The 24,243-nt window shown below is 36.5% G+C and overlaps 1 protein-coding gene across 1 annotated transcript in view; it reads right to left on the reverse strand.

Annotated features, from left to right (window-relative positions):
* Positions 1 to 24,243, reverse strand: part of spen (spen family transcriptional repressor split ends) — a 170,149-nt gene that overhangs the window by 36,790 nt on the left and 109,116 nt on the right. Inside the window, exons 3-8 of the mRNA XM_089251300.1 lie at positions 7,059 to 7,241; positions 6,561 to 6,941; positions 4,264 to 4,529; positions 3,372 to 3,483; positions 2,355 to 2,592; positions 242 to 595 (exon numbers count right to left, since the gene is read on the reverse strand). Coding sequence (XP_089107426.1) covers positions 242 to 595; positions 2,355 to 2,592; positions 3,372 to 3,483; positions 4,264 to 4,529; positions 6,561 to 6,941; positions 7,059 to 7,241 — 1,534 coding nt within the window. The remainder of the gene's footprint in view (positions 1 to 241; positions 596 to 2,354; positions 2,593 to 3,371; positions 3,484 to 4,263; positions 4,530 to 6,560; positions 6,942 to 7,058; positions 7,242 to 24,243) is intronic.

A 24,243-nucleotide genomic window follows, 5' to 3' on the forward strand; every position in this document is an offset into this window, starting at 1 on the left:
TTAAAAAAAATTACTTTTAGTTTTTCTTTCTTATAACCATGAATCTTAAGGATATAATAACATTGTAAAATCACCTCACTAAATTTACACTGCACTGAGAATTGTGATTTAAAACATCACAGGCCTACCTGAAGAAAAAAAAATGTCTAAAAGAAAACAACTTTCTAACATTCAAATAGGAAAATTTCAGCACCATAACGAGAATAAATGCATGAAAAAAAGAAGGCGTTATAAAACTTACCTGTAATTTCTTCCCACCTAGGATGCGACCTCTCATTTCCGAGACAGCAATTTGAGCAAATTCCACTGAATCATAAAACACTAAAGCGTGTCCTTTTTCACGGTCAATAGCACAATATGCCACAAGTCCAAATCTACTGAAATGCCTTGCTAAAAACTTTTCGGAGATAGTGTCCAAAATCCCGTCTAACCAAACACAGTTCGTGGGCATGTTTTTACCAAAGCCTAGTTTTATCCTGTTAGCACCAAGGTTCTCACCGTCCAACTTCCTCATTGCTTTCACAACGCTTACAATGTCTGAATACTGGATAAATGCATATGACGTTGCCGAGCCCTGTTTCTTGATGTCAATTTCCTGAAGGGAAAAAAATAAATGGGCAAAATAAATTTTTAGCATTCACTAAAAACAAGATCACTCAATAAATCAATGTCAGACTTCATCGAAAACATTCATCAGAATTTCAATGTTCACTAAACCTTTTGCTTCAATATACATTGAAATTTCTGAGTGACAAAAACCAGCCTCAATTACTTTCGCACAGCCATCTACAAATAGCAAAAATGCAATGAATATATAATAGTGAGGTCTGTCAGCTTAATAGAAGATGGAGGTGTAAATCACAGGAAATTTAAAAGCTCACACAAAGTATACACTTTAACTTCTGAACTGCTCCCATTTCAAATAAATAATTAGCTTAGTAGACTGCTGAATAGTTTATTAATGATTTACAATGGAAAAAGTTTTCTTGAACATATGGAAAGTATTTCGTTCACCAGTTGCAGTTTAGGGGGGGGGGGGTTAAACAATCTTTTTTTCCTTCACCCCCTGCACTAAGGGATTATTGGATAAACTCACCTTTCATCCAGAAGCATCTGGAGTTTCAAGACTGACCATCATACACACTGTAAATTATAAATTAAAAAACATCCAAATTTCGTAACACATTTGCATTGGGAAACGGATATTCTGATTTTTAAAAAATAAACGCTGTTGTCAGGAAATGAGAATTTTTTTGCGATACGTGTGCGCTCATCCTGATAAATTCTTAGATGACAGGATTATAAAGGGTGTATAGGTAACAGGGAATTTGGTATTTTACTGGCAAATCGTTGTTCCTAGAGGCACATGTCCAATTAGAAAAAATATCCAAATAACATGTAACACTCAGATATGTCATTCATGTTGCAAGGGGTTATTGGCACTAGGAGAAACTGGGCAACAATTTTGTAATTGAGTTCTTGAGCACTGGGTGTCCGTATAAAAAGTTAGCATTTTTATTCTAATAGCTATACAACCCCTTGCAATATCAATGATATATCTGAGTACTACACATTATTTGGATAATTGTTCGAACAAAGTATGGCTCTAGGATCAATGGTTTGCAAGTAAAATACCATAAGCCCTTTATCTATGCACCCTGTATATATTCACAGTGGTGCATTCTTGCTTTGTTGATACATACATTTGCATTATATACAACTAAAAGTTTCAATAAAATATATTAATTACAAAAATAATTATTACAGCTGTAATATAAAAACATTTCAATGCAAGGGTATCACTAAAATACCCCGATTTATATGAAAGTTTCAGGGAAAAATAGCCTGATGTGAATGGTGTTAATGCAGATTATATACAGCTACATACTTATTATCTGTAGCTTATTTTTTGGAGAGTATGGAATAGACATCAACTATTTTCAATAACTTAAAAAAAATAATTTTTAAATAATTTGTAGATGACATAGATACGAGTAAGGTTCACCACCACCCTCTATTTCTCCAGATTTCATTTTTGATAATGAAATTTGCATATGCGAGAGTGGATTAAACTGTCACAAATTATACTAAAAAAATTTCAGTACTTTAATAATATTAGCTGTAATATTCACTCAGAATATCAATTCAGAAAAAATTATTTATATTATTAATTTACACATAATATAATTATACAATTTCTTAGTGTGTAAAACTGCATATTTTTTCTTAATATTGTCATTGATTAGAACGCACAAACTAATTAAATACTTGAGAAGAAAAGTAGACGTTAGAGATTACAATAAATACTGTGTTCCAGGAAAAATCATGTCATTTCTATGCATGGTTGAACTTACAATTATTTCCCCAAACTGGTCGAAATGCTTCCTCAGCTCTGCTGTAGTGATATCTTTCTCTAAGTTACCAATAAACAGAGTTCGCGTAGCTTTTGGGTGGAACTCATCCAGCTCAGCTTCTAATGGTCTGAATTCGTTGTCATCAGCATCGAGACCCTCATGAGCAGTTACTTCAATCTTGCAGCCAAAAAATAATTTGTCCTTAGAAACCTCAAGAGCTTTGTCAACGTCTTCAGGTCTGAAAAAAGAAAAAAAATCTAAAATTAGCATAATATAAAAAGAAAAAGAGTGAAATACTTGACGATGCTAAACAAGTTTACTAACCAATTTTGCAAATTTTTTTAAATTCAACATTATGCGTACTATTAAAAAAGCGATTTGGAGAAGCTACTGCATGTGATTTTGGAATAATGTACTTTTGTGAATCTTAATAAATTTTTTTGAACTTGACAAACAGGGAAAATGCTTATTGGATTTATCTTTGTCATCACATAGTTGCACACAAAAGCTAATCAGAGTAACACATCAGTTCAGGGATATTTCTAAACTTAAGACCTGCCAAACCAAAGGTATGGTAAGTATACAAATGAACTGGCTTGTCTTTGAGTTAAACTTTCAATCACTATCAAACTTATCATACAAGAAAGAATTTAAAGAACATTTGTCTTTTCAAAGACAATACATTCTACCTGCATCAAATAAATTACATAAGAGAGAGAACATCCCACAAAAAACAATCCCTATCAGTGGGAACATCCTGAAACTCCTTTTTTAATCCTGTTGAACTATGTTTCAACTTATTCCATTGTTTATAAGACAACTGTTAAATAGACAATTATTAATTAATCTCATGTGAACCTTCTTTTGGTCCTCATGGATGTCCATTATTGAGAGGTTCTCAATAGATACACTCGCAAATCATGCAGGTGAAGAAAGCAAAATAATTTTATTCAATATATTTTTCAAATAATTTACTCAATGTTTATTTAAAAAAAAGTACTTTGACAAAATACATACTTCTTGAAGCAGACTACAGCATATCGATCAGTTCCTTGTCCTATGACTTTGACTATGGTAACTTTCCCATGTTTTTTGTACTCATGAAACAGACCATCTTTCAAACTAGTATCTGTAAAAAGAAAAATGAATTTGAATTTATTTATGTGACTCATACATTAAATCTAACTTAGATGGTGGCTCAATCACACATTTCTCAAAAAAGCACTGTGATGATTAGTAATATGATCCGTATAATAATCCACATATAATCACTCATTAAAACTTGAATGATTATGAAAAAGTACTAAAATTAAGCACGCGCGTATCTGCTTTATCATTAATAAATGAAGGTGGTTTAAAATTTGATTTAAAGGCATTGGGTCAGATTTTGTTTTTCCACGATTATATCTGGGAAAAAGTTTGAAAAATTTTACAGGTAAAAATTATCTGGTATAATTCTATTTATTTTTGCTATTGAACTAGAAAGGATTCTTAAACAAATCCTTTCATTACACATCAAAGATAAAAAAATCACTCTTGATATTGAAATGATATGTTACAATACGAATGTATATGGCAATCTACTTTTCAAGTAGTGTAAAAATAATTAGAGTACTGTAGCAATAATTTTGTCTGTTTGTGATGCAGTTGATATTGAAATGATCAAACCGGTGCCTTAAAATGCAAATCATGAGTTATGTGAGAAACTGGTGCAGATACTGAAGTAAGCCAAGCTTGTTCATCAATATGAATAACCTCATTTCTGTATTATGTCTCATTACTTTCCATTGAATCTGAAACTTCGTGTGTATGATTTTAGTTGAAAGTGAAAAATTTCAATGAGTCGTACGGAATATATGCAGTAAAATTTGAAAGGAGGAAAAAAGAAAATGACTATTTTTCATTTTACCTGTAGATCGAACTGGTAAATTTCGAACACAGATACCAAGGGGCTTCTTTTCGTCCTTTTCACACGTTATGTCGTTTGAGGTAGGCGTAGTAGAGCCCTGACCAGACACAGAACCTTGAGAATTCACAGAGGTACAATTTATCGTAGATGAGGAGACGGATGAAGATAAATATGAACCATTGTTGGAGGGATTCGCAATGGCGCTAGCTGGCCTGTCGGGTCTGCTACTGCTTCCCTTTGAACTGTTCTGGCTTCCGTATGAAGTGCTAAAACGTAGGGAAAAAACAAAATTTAATATTATCAAACAAAAGGGATAGTCACATTTTCTTTAATTGAATTCATTTTGTATTTGTTTGATTCCTGGCTTTTTTCTTCAGGGCCCCAGCTTTAACAGGGAGGTGGGGGCCTCTGGGCAAAGCAGGAATAGGAATGCCCTGTAACTGGAGCCAAACATCCTTAATTTAATCAGTGAATATATGTGGAGGACTCAGAAGCTAATCAGTATGTAGGTATCTAGAGTCAATTTTCTGAAAATGACTTGTTTTGCAAGTGCCCCTTCACTTAAAACTTTCCAGTTGCCAAAGTCGCTATCTTGATATTGCAACAGCAAACAGCACCACTTACACTAACCATGTAATAAAAAGCCTGATTATTAATGTTGATTGGCTTATGAGCTCTTCATATATTGTTGAAATTTTCAGGGTCTCTAAAATTATGGGACCCTTCTTGGCTTTATTCCCGCATGAGTATTAAGCCCTCTTCTCAAAAAAGGCATTCAATTTGATAGATTTCTCAGTATTGTCTTCTCCAGCCATAATGATGAACATTGGATAAAATCGCATCTCAATTCATTTGTACCATAACTGTCTATAATCCATGAATTAAGAATTTAAGAAAGAAAATTTGAATCGTAGGATAACCCTCCCCCCCCCCCTAAAATGCGAGACCAACAGCCTCACCTATTCCTTGAAGATAGTGTTTGCTACAGACTACTAGTATCATCATAGGCGGAGATAGACTTGGAAGTCTGGGGGGGGGGGGCACGGTCATTATTGCTGGGGGGCACGATGAGGATGTCAATTCATATATACATTAGATATCAGTCGACTCCACCTTTGACGCTGGTGGCTTGAATTTTATGCAAGAAAAATTTGATCTACGAATTCACTCTGGGGATACTCTGCATATATTGCTTCAAAATACTGTGGATGCCCAAGCACCTTATGAGGGAGGAAGGTCCCTGCTTCGATGCCAAAATGTTTATGGTGTTAAGAAGTATGTATATGATGTGAATGGTGTTAATGCAGATTATATACAACTACATACTTATTATCTGTAGCTTATTTTTCGGAGAGTGTGGAATAGACATCAACTATTTGCAATAACTTAAAAATAATAATTTTTAAATAATTTGTAGATGACATAGATACGAGTAAGGTTCACCAACACCTTCCATTCCTCCAGATTTCATTTTTGATAATGAAATTTGCATATGCGAGAGTGGATTAAACTGTCACAAATTATACTAAACAAATTTCAGTACTTTAATAATATTAGCTGTAATATTCACTGAGAATATCAATTCAGAAAAAATGATTTATATTACTAATTTACACACATAATATAATTATACAATTTCTTAGTGTGCAAAACTGCATATTTTTTCTTAATATTGTCATTGATTAGAACGCACAAACTAATTCAATTTTCGAGAAGAAAAGTAAATGTTAGATTGCAGTAAATACTGTGTTCCAGGAAAAATCATGTCATTTCTATGCATGGTTGAACTTACAATTATTTCCCCAAACTGGTCGAAATGCTTCCTCAGCTCTGCTGTGGTGATATCTTTCTCTAAGTTACCAATAAACAGAGTCCGCATAGCTTTTGGGTGGAACTCAGTATAAGATGATCTAATAAAGATCTTGATCTGTTTTGTGTATCTCCAAATAAAAAGATTAACGTTTTTAATTTCACACATTATGTAAATGAACTGGAGCATTCTTGTTGGAATATTTCTAATTTGTTTGAGCATATAAAATTGTGCTGCAGATTGTTTAGGGAATTTTATTGCGCAAATCAGCAAAATTTGAAAGTCTGGATTACATGATACTGCAGGTTATATGATTTTTTACCTCACGGTAGTAACGAGTGTGCAAATTATAAGCAGGAGATTATGGCAGAATTCCGAAGCTTATGAGGATTTTTATTAATATATAATTACCTTTCAAGTAAGAGTTAAGTGATACAATATCGAGAAACTTTTTCATTGTTCACTCTAATTATTATATATAACTTACACTGGTGAACGTGACTTGGAAGGAGATCGTGATTTTCCACTCGAATCACTCGAGCTACTGCGTAACTTTGATGAGGAACTTGAAGATCTACTACCACTCGAACTTCGAGACCTTGACCGGGACATTGAATTCGACCTGGAACCCGACGGTGTCCTCGATAACGATCTCCTTTTCATCCGCCGCGATCTGCTCTCACTTCTAGATGAAGGAGGAGCAACAGCTGTAGATGAGGCAACAGAAGACACAACAGAAGTGGCAGAACCATTATTAGTCCTTCGATTTATTCGAGGTGTAGCGGGTGCCACATCCCTTTCATCACTATACTGTTCTGAATACCTTGTTTGTTCAAAATGTTGTCTTGCACGAAAATGATTCTGACTCCTGCAGATATGTCAAAATGATTAATATGTTAGAAAATGCCACATATTAAGCTTTAATTTATGAAAAATGAGTTTAAAAAAATTATAATCCATGAAAAATTGAACATGTCTAACATACCTATCAGCATTCTCTGTGTAACTGTTTCCAGACGTAGAACGAACATATCTGTCTCGTGACTTTGCACGACCCTGAAAATTATCCTCATCATGATAGCCCATACCAATGGGCCTCCTCAGGTAGGGTTCGCCGACCCGCTCATAGTAATGACCAGGCCTCTCATAATTTCTATCCTCTGGAAGTCTATGAAAAAGAGAAATACATAAACTTTCTATACCATGAAACCTTAAATAGAATTTTTATAAACCATCAAAAAAACTTCATTTGATAATAATCAGGGCTGTCACAAAAAAAATCAGAAAAAGTAGGATGGGGAGGTACCCCCCCCCCCCCCAGACAACATATATTCGTAGCATAATTAAAAAATCCCTAAAAATGAATTTTTCTTCATTTTTTGAAAATTTTTAAAAGTAATATATATATATTTTTTTTCACAGCACTATTTCAGTATCCTGTAAGATTGACTCGAGCCAAAGCAAAATGACGAAAATGACGGTTACAAAAACAATTTTTTGGCCAAAACTGTACTAGCAATCACAGATAATTCTTTTCCATCTCTCCTCCCAATATAAATTACATTCTATCTTTTTTTTTGGAGTCTTCCACAGTCCAGCCTGTCAACTCTCTTTGACAATCCACACAGCAGATATGTAAGTTTTTAAGAATGACACTTTTGAGACCACTTCCAAAAGCACAGTGCAAAATGTTAAAATTACAAAAGGTCTATTGCAAATAAGTCAAGGTGGATCAGATGGTTTTACTGCGTAGTCCATTCTTTTTTTAAAGGGATTTAATTGCATTTTAATGTTCAATGCCAGTGTAATAATTTTTGATAAATGAAGCACTTTCGTTTCTAGCTCTTTGCTGAGCGTTGTAAATATTGTTTATGCCTCTTCAAGCCTTAAAAATGCTCCAAAAATACAGAAGACCATTGAATGCTATTGAGTAGCATCAGAATCCCTAAACCTAAAATAAGTCTATGTATCCAACTGCTCTGTTATGTTAACTGTTTCATCTTTGCACAAAATGTGCACCCTAATTTTGAATGATGAATGTTAGTTACTGTACAAGACAATGAAGTCGTAAATACAAAATTAATTTTCCCATTAAGACAGAAGTTTATAACGACTACTCTACATGTTCAACCCTCAAATTAAGCGAACAAAAAATTAATAAATCAAATGGTCCACATACACAACTCCCCACACATAACCTTAAAAACGATACAATTTCTGCTTTGGATTCATTAATTGCAATCTACAAAATTAGTAATATTTGGTAATATATCAATGATTCTCTCTTCAATTAAAATCGATTTAACAAATTTTGTTGATAATATTTAATAAAAAAGTAGGACAAAAGTAAGACATTTTACCAAAAATTAGGACGAGTGGGAGCCCTGATTATTTGAAATTGCAAACACAAAAGTGTTCCAGCCGGTTATATTACATTGGGTTAAAGGGATATAACACATTCAAAAACAATCACATATTCTCATATAATCACATAAAACAACTGATTATATTTTTACACATTTTTACAAATATAGTTGAATCCCGTTATACGTGAAGAGACCAGAGAAATCACTTCATTACAACAAAATTTTGTTATAAAGGAATTCCAGGTTTTTGCATTGTTCCCATGTAAAATTATCTTGGGGATTAGAAAAATGTTCATTAAAACGGGATTTGACTGTATGTCAGAGTAATATAGCAGATGAGATAATGAAACTAGATAACTATTAATGCAAGAATGAATTAGGGATTTTCTATCTTATAAGCCTAGTTCACATGTGCAAATATTGCGGCTACTTTTTTCCTTCGTAAGGAAAGAAATTCAGAGCAGTCATTGGTGAAAAATCTTGAATTCCTATGTGAATAGGGATTTAATGTGTATATGTTTCATAAACATTATAAGATGAATAGATAATATTAAATGTTAAACTCATTAAATCACATAATATATAAAACATCAAAGTATAGAACATAAAAATACACAGAATTGCTAAACCCAATGGCTGTAATGGAACTGTGAATAAATAAAAATTAAAAATTTGAAGCCACAATGTCCCTAGTAGTACTGAGCGACATATCAATTTATAATAAATCACAGATGTAAGGCCCATGTTGATACCCAATTTTTAACATGGCAATGCATAGTTAATTGTTAATGATTTAGCAAAAGTGATGTTGAATATTGATAGAATCCGATACAGTGAGTGCGCTCGGATGATGTTACATCATATTATGATATTGAACATCATATAGCCAGTGCGCTTGATGTTTAACTCTATAATGCCCAGATCGCCCGAAATCGGCCGAGTAGGTTAATGCCCATAATCGCCTCAAGTCGGCCCAGCTAGGGGGTATGGGTATGTTTTGGTGGGCTTTTGTCACCAACGGGGAAGAAGATGAAAACTCTTGTCAGAGGCGGGAACGGGAAAGACAACTGCAATGCCCTATTAATGGGATTTTAAAAGCTGATGTACTAGAATGTTCCTTGAGAATGAACTAAGGGTACTCAATGCATTTTACAAAGAGATAATACTGTGAGGAAAGGGGCATTTTCAGTATATATATATATAGATAAATTATCTCCCGAAAATCCATTGAAATGACGGGGCGAACGTCAATGCAAAGGGTGGCATGAATAGAAACTCATGGAGAAAGGGTGGGGAGAGGGAAAGTGGCAGAAATTTGGACGAGTCCACTTCGAACACAAAAAACTTGGTATTTTCACAACCCTCCCAGGTTTTCTATCTGGGCGTTAAAGAGTTAATATCAGTGGAATATGATGTAACAAGACACCCCTCCCTCTACAAGGAGCCTTTACTTTATCTGCTCATGGCCAGGATGGCATATCGCAGGGTTCTCACTTGTCCTACTTTTTGATAAAATGTCCTATTGTCAAGGTTTTATCTTACTTTTCTACCAAATCTTCTCAACAAAATTTTGTGCAACATTTTTTAAATGAAAAAAAAGAATCACAAATACAACAAATGTTTTAAGACCCAAAATACATAATTTGAAAATTTTTGGCATAATTTCAACACACAGAATGTGTGCTGTTTTTCGATCTTGACTTCTGGTTCAAACTGCCATGCTGACATTTTGTCTACTGAGCAATGTGACAAGAAATGAGGAACCAGTCTTGAAGATGTGGGTTAGGCCAGGTTTACCCAGGTTTTTTTTCATGACAGACTTGGATTAAAAATGAGTACTTCTTTCCAGGGCCGCAACTATGGGGGGAGCAGGCGGGTCTGGTGGCCCGGGCGCTGGAGCAGAAGGGGCGCTGAATTCCCCATTCAACTGCATCTTCTACATGGCAAGGGGCACCAAAATGCCAGTTTGCCCAGGGTGACAAAGTATCTAGTTGAGGCCCTGCTTCTTTCTTTGAAAACGACACCCTTTGTATGCTAAAACATGCACATCTGAATTTAATTTTCTTTTTTCCGTTAGATTTATTTCTTTAGCAACTCACTTTGAAAAAAACAAATTGTCATGTTGATAGGAAACTGGCAAAAAACTTTAAAAATGCCTAAATAATGATGTAATTTCATAAAATGCCTATCCATGTTGAATGAATCCAGCAAAAGTACTTGAATGACGAGCGAGCTATTTCAAATATGAATTGTCACTATAGGAAATACCAAAATGCTTAATTTTTAAATTTGTGTTTTTTCTTTGATAATTTAATGCTTACTTTAACATTGTTCAACTGGAGTGCATCAAGAATGGTTATCACTTGATACACACAAATTACGTTGTTCCCCCCGCCCCCACCCCACAAATAGGAAGACATTTGATATTCACATTTTTATACTATTTGAATTCAGGGGAGTTAAAATTACGGCAGCCTTGGGCAAATGTCCCATTACCAATTCAGAAATAAAGCTCAAGCTTGAAATGTAACAATGTTTTGTGTGTTACTATAAAATTTCACCAATTTAAATTTAAATTGTGATTGTTTGACATGAATAATGTGAGTGCAAACACAGTGTTTATTTTAAACAGATGAAATGAATAATTATATGAGAGGGGTGGTGTAGTCAATAATCCTCATTTTGAGCAAAAGGTTTTACTGGAATTATTGTCATAGTCCCCAAAAATTATACAACATTCAGAGATGCCATTGACACGCTATCAAATACCTGGAATCACGCGTCCCTATCCTAGTTCTAAGAAGTAAAAAGTAAAAACCTCCACAAATTTTTTTCCCCTTTCTCTTTAAACTGTACTGTACATACAGGCGGGTTATTGAAGAATAAGATAAGGGATATCTAGTTGCTTCCCTGAATAAGGGGCCGTGTAATTGTCAAATTTTGGACTTTTTATTCCCCTGCGGATTTTCTCTCTTCCGGTTACACACCGGAAATTACGGTACTTTCGCGGCTATCTGCCGGCATTCAAAGATAGCGTCTATACAGCGTAAATTCGCCTTGTTCTTACAATATTGTGAACGCGCATTTTTTTTTTAAATCGTAAAGGATTGGAACGTCCGTTGAAATTGTAAAACTTTCCCGAGATCGTGGTAAAAACCGAATCTGTAAAACTCGACCTTGAATATCCACAGCTCTGTCACCTAGCTGCTATGTGGTAGTCACCGTTTCGCATCGCGAAAATCACGAGTGTGAATGCAGACTCGGCTTCTGGAGGGGCACAAGGATCTAATTCTACAGTTTGGGTCACTAACACTGGAAAACAATTTTAAATTAACAGATAGTATAAAATAAATTATTTTATTCCAATATTTTAATTCTCTACAAAAATATTTTTAATTTTTGATCTTCGGGGGGAGGGGAAGAGAAGCGGTACCCTTATAACCCACCCCCAAATTTTGCTTTTGGTGAAAATCCGAGTTTTGAACCCGCGATTGCGCAGTGCTAATCGGCTAAAAAAATGTGATTTTTTATTAGGTTTTCAAAATTTGAGTTGGCTATTCCTTTGAAAAAAACTTCTGGTTGCCACGGCGATCACACAGACCTACAACACAAATATGTATACATTAAACTTCAAATGCACGCATTACCAGTTTGGAGAATAAATGCAGGGCCACTACTGGGAGGGTGGAGGGACAGGCGGGTCTAATGTCCCGGGCTCTGGACTAGAAGGGGGGTTGCACTAAATTCACCCTTTATAACTGCTTCTTCTACATTACATGGGTGTGCTCGCCCCGTTTGAGAAAGTATCTAGTTGTGGTGCTAGATAGATAGCACCACCATGGGCGGAGATACGGGTGAAGCGTCAAAGGTGAAGTTGACTGATCTAATTTGTATATACATATATGAATTAATATCATCATAGTGCTCCCCCCAGAAATAATGACCGTCCAACTGTTAATTAAAGTGGATCCTGCTTATAACGTTATTCAAAAAGTCATAAAAAACGTAAATGGGAAAATACTTTAAACGGGAAATCTTAATGAGAATTAACTATTGTTAGGACCACGAAAATAAGTTGTAATAAGTGGGAAAACGTTCTAAATTGTTCGTTTGTTTTTAGATGTTCCCGGGAGAAACATGCCGGATTTCATACGTTAAATTCTGAGTGCTAATGAGCTTCTTTTGCAAGCTTTTCCTAATAGAAAGTAATGAAAGTAAATGAACCTTTGGATGAACCTTTTAGAAATTAATTTACTTGATTCACAGATACCTTCTCCTACCAAGAACATGACCCACCGCTCAGTCTCAACGAAGAAATATAAGCAAGTGATCAAAGACATGGGGCATACTGGAAGAAAATTCATAGATACCAGTGACTTATGGGGGGGAAGGCATAATTTTTTTCAAGGTAATTTTTGTGAGAGGAACTCGCTTTCACTCAAAAAGGACCCAGATTTTTCGAATAATCTGGGTTCCGGGACTAGAAAGAGACGGGGGGGGGGGGCTGCCCCGAGCGGCAAAATTTAGAGGATGGCAGTTTTAGGTGGGAACTACATTTTTAGAGTTGTAGGGGCGTCAAAAATTCTAGTTACGGCCCTACTGTCGTTTTGCTGTGGCAAGTTTTCTTGAGACCCTCTCATGTTACCAAGGTCTTAGGGGTCCATTTAAGAATGCATTCACGCCTTGAGAAAGTTTTTGGGTTACATACAGCAGCGCTGCAAAATGTGTCTGTTGTTGATCATAACTCAATGGTGATGTTGGAGTTTAGAAATAGTTTCATTCTAATTATTCCGAGGCAAAAAATATTGAAAATCCTAATTTTAAATAAACAAAGCTCAATTTGCTGCTGAGATAATTTCCGGTGAAGTAAGGAAAAGGTTATGTGCACGCGAGAATAGTTTTTGATGATGGCTAGCCTTTGCTTTACATCCAAATATTTCCGATGCGCATGCGCCCAGCAACGAACCAACCGGAACAGTTAAGCGCGCATGCAGCAGTCGAGCCCCTCACGTGCTCTGCAGAGGTTGACGTCATATATTCCCCTCGAGGGAGAAGAAAAAAAACAACCTCTTTTCCTCCTCTCCTTCCCCCAACCCACCAATATATATGTATACAGTGAGTTAATCAATCATTCCCCGGTTCCCAGCTCTGGCAACTATTCGCTCCCTGCTGCAAAACCAAACCTTTGCTTGACTCATTCTCCTCTTTCTTACCACGCATTTTTCATCTGAAATCGCGTTGTAACGAGCGGGAGGGAATTGTTCGGATGCATGAGTGGAAATCTCTAAATAGTCTAGAAGAGCATAGTTTTCCAAACTTTTTGTTCCACACATCGCCCCCTTCATTAGAAATTTCTTTCTCTCATCGCCCCCCCAACTCAAGTGAACTCATAGGATTCCATGTTAGATACATAGCTTCTATTTCCCCCCCCCCCCGGACCATTCCATCGCCCACCAGGGGTGATATTTCCAACTTTGGGAAATACTCTGGTCAAGAGTTTAATTCAGCAAATAACTACCAAAGTAATCGGAGAACGTCATTACACAGTAGATTCGGTTTTCTAACTACCTCACTATGCACTTTTACCCGTCCGTACTTCAACGCGCTTTATATGAATTTTAAAACGTGTGACGTAGAAACACGTAACAGAAACGTCACAAATAATCTAACACCCCCCCCCCCCTCTAAATTGGATTCATTCGATAGCGTAACGAGCGACGAATTACGTTCAAAAACGAAATCTGCAAAGACAACCATAAATAAGAAAACCGTATACGTTGTACTCGATCAACACTACATTCGCAATTCACAGCAGATCTCCGCCAGACACGAATGTAATATAGCATCACAAAAATTCTCGCGTTTATTTCCTACTATCTAGTGCAGCGGTTCTCGACCGATGCTCCGTGTGCAAGGGGCTCCGCGGGGACTCGAGGAAACTAAAATGAACCAGTAAATTCGATAGATAAGTAAATAAGAGAGGCCTACAGGGTTCTGCCATAGAAGTTATATACTGAAAAGGGCTCCACGAGTCAAAAAAAAGGTTGAGAACCACTAATTTAGTGCAAGGATTTAATCGTTGCATCTTGGGCCCGACTTCCTAAGCATTTCCTCATAGACTCCGAATGGTGACCCGAGATTTGTACAGTACTATTCACTGATGTACCAAACAACTCTAAACATAGTTCTGGCTTCCAAGAAGGAGGCCAGACTCATTGTCCTCCATCTTTGAACAAAAAAACTGATTTTTCCACTCCGAGTGACATCTAATCGTTGAAAAATAAAAGCAGGCGAGAGAACAGCGATTGACTACAGCTGTAATACTGACGACCCACTTGCCTTCAAAGATGGTGGATGCGTCAGCCTGGGGTTTCAAGGAACCCCAGTAGTACCCAAAGCATTTTTTTCAAAAAAATTTGTTCTTTTTATTTCCAAAGCATTTTTTTTTTCAGGGTTCCTCATGTAAAATATAAAAAAAAACTAGCCGCAGCTGGGAAATAGCGTGACAAGTTAAAAAAAAAACCGGGGGGGGGGGGAAGTGAATGAAGGTAAGAATGAAGTAAAAATAGAAAATAAATTTTGAGGAATGATATTCAAAAAAATTCTCATAATAAATATGCATGTTCACAGAACCTGAACCTAACACAGCAACCAAAGATTGAGAATAACAAAGAAGGAAAGCTCTCTTTGCAAGGTGGATGATGAAAATAACCGCAATATGATATAAAACCACGATATGTATCATCATGAGCATCTATTTCTACTGCATCATTATGGCAAGTCATTGGTAAAAGACTATCCTTTCTACGACTTGTCACAAATTATTCAAAGTGTTTCTACTATTTGAACCAGACACGATCAAGGTTCATAGCTGATTATGAAGCCTGCTTATGATGTATTAATCGTTGATGCGTCTTGATTGAATCGGTTCAAAATTTCTCGTCATATTTCTGGTCTGAACTGCTTGCTACGTTATTGTTCGGCACCAACGCACATTTACTCTCCATGATAAAATGCCAGTTTATTTGCTCTCAGTTCGGTATAACAAAAACAAAAAGATTATAATACGTATTGTGATCAAGGGATTAGATTTTAATTGCAATGTTTTTTTCGCGCGTGATGAGAGAAATATTTGAATAAAGGTTACGCGCAGAAGATAAAAATGCTTACACATTGTGATTCGTCAATTTAACTATTAAATCCTAGCCGGATGGTCCACCCAGAAAATGGCTGGAGAAAACGCTATTCAACATCGAAAAACGAGTAAATTGAAATTAAGATGTCATAAGGTTGACGAATCGAATCGTCTCTGATCATATTCCCCGGAATGCAGAGTAAGTATTCATTCATACGATTTCCCGGATGCATTAAACTACTGAAAACAATTCCCCCAAATAACTCCAGCTGTAAAGCTGAAGCAATCATCCCAAAAACAAAATTCATTTGATAGGAGTATGTCGCCAAATTTGGCGCATTCTGGCGATTAGGAAATATGTGGCAACCATTGGAAGGTTTTCCCCCTGTTAATGGGAATTCCCTCCCAACCCGAATAAAGAAAATTCTGGGGGGGGGGGGGGCGAAGAGGAATACCAATAACCACTGAAAAGGTTGAAGGGGAGATGGAAAATACGGGGAGAGAAAGGGCCTCCCATTTCCTATCATGGTAGTTTTGGAAAAATAACCTCCAATGCATATTAAAAAAAAAAAGAAAAAAAAATCCCCGCCATTCCAGAAAATAATGGGTATGATGTGTATGCACAATCCCTCAAGGACAAGGGTGACTTTCAATAAAAGCAACAGCACCATGGCTACAAACAAGTGCAAATTTGATGTTTACTGGAATCTAAAAACCTCGACATTTTGAGAGGTATCACCACTAGCTTATAAGAGAGGCATCATTTCCATACTCCAGTTCCAAAAGCGCGTAGTACAAGAAAATCCGTTTTTTAAACGCTTGTTCAAAAGGCAGAGTTATATATACAGACTCTATAAACATCCAACAAAACAACAGGAACCAAGCACACACCCTAACCCGCAGAAGAACTGAGCTATAATTAGTTTACGCAGCGGTTCAATGTTTTCGTCAGAGGAAATTCAAGAGACAAACGTCCATATGCATGCACCACATTTAAAATAAGAAGGGGGGAATAGGGCATAGTTATTCCAAAAATACTACGGCATTAATGCATAAACACACAATCAATCCCTTTGGTGCAGAAAGATAAAAACGTGGAACAAAATAGGTATTTATAATCACAGACAAACACAAAGAACCAATATACGAAGAAATATTAACGATTGAGAAATAGGAATAAGGATGGGCCAAGTTCGTATTTTGCAACTGGCGAAGAAGACATGCTATTTGCTGCTGTAATGGAACGAAAATCACTGTTCTTCTGGGCAATTACGTTGCTACTTGAGGGAAAGCGGGAGAGGCAAAAAACAACCTGACGATCGCAAATGTGGTAAACATTGTCGGAAAAGAAATCAATCACAAACCAAAGTTTCGGAAATGTTATCAAGAAATTGGCGTGGCTGCGGAAAAATAGCTGGATTGAAGGGTGAAAAATACAGCTTACAACACATAACTTCTACGCAAAAAAAAAACGAATAAGTTTCGAATACACACAGGATCACAGCGAATACTACGGACTGATTACGACGTTTGTCTAAAGAAAAGGAAGGGGGGAGAAAACACTTTTTTTTTCTCTAGCTTCCTACGTAGTCTTAAAGCCTGATTACGGCAACAGGGGAAAAAATGTTTGGTTAAACCTTAATTTCAAAATGCACAAACAAAAAAAAATTATCGACGGGAAAAAAATAATAACATTATCCGAAGTCCCCGATAACTATAATCGAATTTTTTCTCATGTTATGATATTGGTACGTTTCGTTTTTTCAAAAGGTGATATTAGTAATTCCCGAATTGCATTATCCGTGATTTTAATAGGCGGCGTCGACTGTATATCATTATTAGAGCTGGACAAGCGCCAGATCGCCATGGCGACTAAAAAATTGAGATCGGCGCCTAATTTTTTTTGTGTTCGGTAAGTGAACTGAAGTCTCGGGACTACAAAATTTTCTGAAATTATGTCAGCCTGTATGCTAGAAGGAAAAGGGCATATCACAAAAAGGTATCGTGGAAGAATATACAATTTTTTTTGGATCTGATTATACGTACTATTTTCGATTTTGTCGGGGAGAAAAATGCTTGACGCCTATGAAATTTTGCTGGCGCCTAAATATTTTCCCGATTTGTCAAGCCCTGCATTACTGGAGAAAAAAGTGGCCCTATTAAAGGGTTAAAAAAAAACAATCTCGGACTAAAATAACGATATGAGAGTAACTTTGGATTTAGGTAATACTGTGCACACGTAAGTTTAATAAAACAAAAAACACGATTGCGGTGAAGAATACGTCAATGATCATAAGATTTAATAACAGGGTGTTTGTTCACACACGAAATATCAGCTGCAAGCAATACGTAAAAATGATCGAAACGTTTATTATAATGCAGACCCATCCTTCCAGCGACTATGTAACCGTGGTACGAGTTATAAAAACAGGGCTGGCAGAGAGCTCAGTGAGTTGATCCTATGTATTATGTTAGATTCTTCCCCTCCACCTTCTCACAAAAAATAGGTGTGGCAGCTCATCACGCACCCGGCGAATGCCAAAAGAACAAAGACCCGAGCTATTTTTCTCTTTTCCCCTTTAACTTTAAATCAGCAGCTGCTCATTTACGTCACTAGCAATGCTTTAAATAAACACGAGCCGCTGCGCAGTTAAATATATTTTTCCTCCTCTATCTCATCAGCCTTTATAACATACACACCTGGCAGTAGGCACGACGGGGGGAGGGGGAGAGAGAGAGAGAAACAGACCACAGACAAGCAAATAAAGATTGTACTTGTAATAATGTAGATAGATGTGCGTTTTTATGCAAGATACGCGGTCAAGAAATTGGAAAACCATAGTCAAATATAAGACGGATAAGAAAAAATGCGGCCCCCCACAAAAAAAAGCACAGGCACGAGAACAATGAAATTTAGCTACACGAGCCGAATGAATATCAACACAAAAGATGATGTTCGATATCATTTGATGTTGGTAATGTGTGGTATTTGCTTTTTTTTTTATCTGGTGCTGTATTTCTCAAAGTGGTGCTCATTGGAACAGCAAAGAAAGCTTCATCATTATACCTCGATTCGGATCTCACTAGGTATTCAAGGACTGTTCAATTGGAATACCTCATACAAGATGCATCCAAGAACAGGCATTATGTTGATTCGTACATACGCATGGGGGAAGATAAATTCTGGTTGGGGGGGGGGGAAGCACGATGTTTATTTATATATATGCATATACACAATAGATCAGTCCGCTCTGCTATTGAAACTTGATAGGGAAGGGCAACTCCGAGAAAAAGAACTCCAGTTCATAACGGCGCCGATTATCACATATGCTACGTGATTTAGAACGTAACATTAAGGTGCAATTTGAATTAAATGCGTGGACCATGCAAAGAGCTGATTTACAATTCTTGAGACAATAACTGAGAGACAGCTAGATATTTTTAAATTGAGTTTACAACTGTTTATATACAGTAGGTGAAGACGTGGCAATAAAAGGACTCTTTAGAGAGTGTGTTTTCCCAGTTAACACAGAATGCAGCCCGTTTATATGCACGAAATATTACTACTAAACCACACATGCACCTCGTCCACATTCACGAAATATTACTGAATAAGTCTAGCGTTTGATAAGCTAATACACATCTAGTTGACTAGCACTTTGACTTAGTGAACCCTGATTTATGCCAATCCCCGACTTTAATCAGGAAAATTTCATCTTACAGATGGAATCTTACATCTGATGGAATGACAACTTACAGAGGGAATGAAGGTAAAGAGTCCAGCGTAGGCAAGCATGTTGAAATCCAAGACAACCCTGAGGTTCCAGAACAGAATATCAGTACATGCGTTTTTAATATGCAAAATCTCCATATTCAATAGAATAGCCACTGGCGTCTTGACTATGACGTGGAAGTTTGACCTATCTTATTTCCTCCTGTCATTTCCGGGTAACAAACGGCATTATTCATGTATAATATACGAATGCGAACTCCATTACTTTCTATACGGTGATTTAGAACGTAGTCAACATGGGTGTGGCAAAATCTAGCATGATATACCAATGATTCAGTGAATTATTTCGAGAGAAAAAAAAATTCAATGAATTATGCCCATATTAATGTAACAAAATGACGATGCATCAATTGCATTATTTTAGAACTCGGCCGTTGGAATTGAAATTTTCTCGGATTATTCGAATCATTTTTGTATAGATACGATTAGTTTATTTGATGATATTGGGACGAATATCCTGATTATATATATATATATATGCTGCCGAATATCTACAAAATAGCGCGAAAACAGCATTTCGTGAAAAAAAAGGTGGGGGGGGGGAATGTTCGATGAAACACGATGCAATAAGTTACATAACTGTATTATATAGGCGCTGTACTCAGTTCCTTTCGTCTTTTTTTTTTAGAGGGTACAAAAATTTGGTCACGCGCACAATATTTGATGCTTCTAGTTAGGAGTCACCACAGTGTCTAAAAAGATTGGTATTAAAGTCTAAATTATGGAGATCACAAAACTGGGTCTGAGAAACACAAAACTTTATAAAAGAATTTATGTCAGCACGTCTACTTACGAGGGAAGTGACGCACCAAGTCCCGGAAAAGTCACAAAACAGACTCGTATTTAGGAGTTTTTCTCGAAAGAAAATATTCTCGTTTTTTTAAAGAAATTTGGCTGGAGCATACATTTTTTGTACTTATTTACATACGATGCATTACGATCTCTAATATCTCTCCTCTATATTTTAAAAAAACCACAGAAATCGTTAAGCGGTTTGGAAACTTCAATAATTTCGCTTAAAAACGTATAACCTGTCCCAACCAACTAGTTGACATCCAATATCGATCATCTGGGAAAAAGATTCTCGAGGTGGAGGTGAGTTAATCGGGCTCGAGTAAACAGTAATTGCGATGATGGTTAGCGCTAAAATTCAGCTCACAACTAGGCTATTATGTTAGTACAAGATATACAGAAGACTGGATGTTGCGAAGATATTATTATCATTATAGATTATCTTCGCAACATCCAGTCTTCTGTATATCTTGTATTAACAAGTGGAGAGCGACATTCATGTCATATATTATGTTGTTAGTGCATGCGTTTTTATATCAACAAAAATTTTTCTTTTTAGCTGAACGCGTATTCGTTAGCCGAAGCAGAAAAATACCATGAAAAAATCTTCGCTAGCCGAGGATATGAAAATATAATGAACGAAATTCAGAGCTCTGAACAGAGCTCTCACTAATTATAAGACATTTTCCCGCACTCCGAAAGACATAGGTAAATAATGTTATTCACTGAGATAAAGAACCAAGTATTTTATTGAACTGTGCGAATAAAAATAACGAAGGGAATCTTCAAACGTATCGAAATACATTATGGATAAACAAGATAATTTTCGAGTACAAAATGCCAGAAACTAATTGCTCATATAGGTTAGGCTTATCGATTTTAGGACATCTCACGGCACATAAATAAATGAAATTTTTAAAATGCTTCAGCGCACTTATATACAGATCTTGCCTGAATACGCGATGCGATCAATAACATGCTTTACGTTTACATGACCGATAATACGTGTTCATGCATCTGGGCCTCCCGTTCTTTTATCCATGGGTTGGTGTTAATTCGTTTATCCGAACAAAATTGATGTTGGACAGATCGAAAATGCTTATGTTAGTACACGATCTCTACATTCTTCCTTTGAGTAACACTCATGTAACCTTGTGTAACGAAAATATATGGGAGTTCTATCACTTGAAGTTTCAGTTGCGGGTAAAAAAAACGATGTTTAACAGCATTACTTTTTCTTTCATCTCCCACTACCTTAAACTTGGTGTGAGGCTGGACAAATCGCAAAAAAAAAAACAATCTAAGCACCAGAAAAACATTTTAGGCACCACAACTTTTTTACCCGAAGAAAAAGGTCCAAAACCAATGCTTCTTTTTTACTTTTTTAGGGCATGGTGCCCCGCCCCCTCTAATTTCGGCCCTGCCTCAGCCTGTAATTTACTAACTACACAAAGGAAATTTTAGGCACCAATACCAATTTTTTAGACGCCATAGAGACTTGAGCTTGGGATTTGTCCTGTCCTGCCTTAGTGGGACATCGGTTGGAAACCACTGGCACAACTCAAATACCTAAACATTTAGGTATTATAGTTAAAATTACTAAATCTAGAAAAAGGAAGAACGCAATATGAAAAATGTACTAAAGAAAATAACGCAAGAAAAACGTGCTCGAAGATCAATAGAACGTTATAATGTTGATCATTTTTTGAAGCTAAAATAAAACTTGAAATTGAACTTGAATTTTTATCACTTTTTAATTACTATGATTTTAAGCAACTGATATCTCCGTCGAATTCTAATGGACATTGGATCTATGTCTCGCGAAGCTTTTTCGTCTCAACATAGTGGTGGCCACATGTGATGTCCATTAATTCGAGACCTCCACCATCCCAGTTTCGAGATCAACATTTTTTGTGTAAAAAACAGCTCTCGAGGTGTCGCTACGTCAGCAGTGAATACAACTTTCGTAAGGTGACTTCCTATTATATAATCTTCTGGATCAAACAGACTGGTCTTGCCTTCGAGCTCAATATGACAGACGATGCTCTTACTTTCTGTTGTTCCTCGAAAAAGTGGCTCTAAAAAATCTTTTCCTTATTGGTTTGACACTAATGTAATCAAGGCAATACGCAAGAAAAACTCAATTAGAAAAAACTTCTAACTGGTAATGGACAATTGTATCTCAACACTTTTCCTGACCAACGTAGACTGGTTAAATCTCTGATTCGAAGTGCCTGGGACTCGTACTATCGCTTCATTAAAGACCATATTCATACGGATTCTTCAACATTTTGAAACCTCATGAAATCCCGACGAAAAAAAAAATCTCGGAACTTGCACCGAGAAACTTCAATTATGAAAGAATGAGTTTCTCGGAGGATTATATGAAATTGCAAACAAATTCGCCGAGTACTTCCAGTCTGTATTCTCTTCTCAGACTACAGAAGTGAATATCAGATAGCTAATAGAATTGATACTTTTCACATTGGTGAAATAACTGAAAGTGATGTTATGGGCGCTATAAGACATATGAAATGTTAAATCTATAGGTTATCCAGCCTACATAATTAAAGCATGTGGAAATGTTTTTTCTGAACCTCTGATGGCCGTAACTAGGCTGGGGCAACCGGGGCACCGAGGCAAATGAGGGCCTCACAAAAAAATATACACTAGTATAACAGTATTTTGCATAATTTTTTCCTTTTCAAGGGGCCTCCAAGAAAATGTCTACCCCGAGGAGGTACGCTACGGCCCTGAAATATTTCGTAATTCTCCTTAATCTCTCCTTGCGTAAAAATGTTTTCCCATCTTCTCGGAAACTCGCAAATGTCATTCCGATTTTAAAAAGGTCAAGTATCCGAAGTCACCAACAATAGACCCATTTCTATTTTATCCGCCGTCTCTAAACTCTTCGAGCACATCGTATACTGCAAAGTGTACAACCACATCCGTCAGGAATTATCTCAGTCTCAACATGGATATTTGCCGAATCGCTCTACTGAAACAAATCTTGTTCATCTCACTCACGATCTTGCTAAATCAATCGACGCCAACAAGCACACAGATGTCATTTACATGGATTTCACTAAAGCATTCGACAAAATAAATCAACAGATACTACTTTTATAAACTCCGTTTTTTCAATGTGTCCGAGATCTCTGGTTCACCAGCTACTTGAATTTGAGATTACCCCAAGTTGTATGTCATAACGCAATTTCAACAAAGTATCAGGGGTGTTCCCCAGGGTTCGAATCGTGGACTCATTGCTTTACTTTTAATATTCGTGACCTTCCTCGGTGCTTCAGTGCATCTAAGTGCCTGATGTATACTGATGACATGAAAATTTATCGCGAGGTTGAGAATCTGAAAGATTGCATGGCTCTAAAAAGAGACCTAGAGTCTGTCTCTCCATGATTGGTGCGGGGCTAATTTCTTCCAGCTCAATATTCGTAAATGCCACGTCGTCAGCTATACAAGAAAATTGTCATCGACCGAATTTGACTACACCATTGATGCAGTCTCGATCAATCGTATTTCTTTAACCAAAGACTTTGGCGTCTTCTTTGACTCCAAGCTTGCATTCACCGAAAGATCATATCTATATAATCTCACCAATAAATGTTTAAAACTCAACTTAAAGATTTGTTGTGAGGAGCAGCAACAATTTCAAATCAATTGTAACAATTGCGACACTTTTCAGGACTTATGTGCTCCCGAAACTGGAGTATTGCACTCTATTATATGGAGTCCTCACAACAATCTAGACTAACTGATTCTAGAAAGAGTCCAGAGCAGATTTCTACGTTACATATTTTACAGGCAATTCCATGCCTACATTAATGACTTGAGTACAACTGAACTGCGATGGTTTTTTTTTTTCAATCTTTAGAATGCCGAAGAAGTTACCTTCGCTTTCTGTATAAAATTGTAAATAATGTAATCGATGACTACGATCTTCAACTTATACATTTTTCTGTGCCAATCGGAAATAGGCCTATTCGGCGGACTTTTCGCTTGCCTAAACCCCGAACAAATATTTTGCGACGGTCTCCTTTTTGAGATGTGCAATATATTAGTGCGATGT

This window comes from Pholcus phalangioides, unplaced genomic scaffold (genome assembly GCF_987345545.1).
Source record: "Pholcus phalangioides strain wild (caught in Gottingen) unplaced genomic scaffold, Ppha-v1.0 ptg000024l_1, whole genome shotgun sequence".
In the NCBI taxonomy this organism is placed as follows: Eukaryota; Metazoa; Arthropoda; class Arachnida; order Araneae; family Pholcidae; genus Pholcus; species Pholcus phalangioides.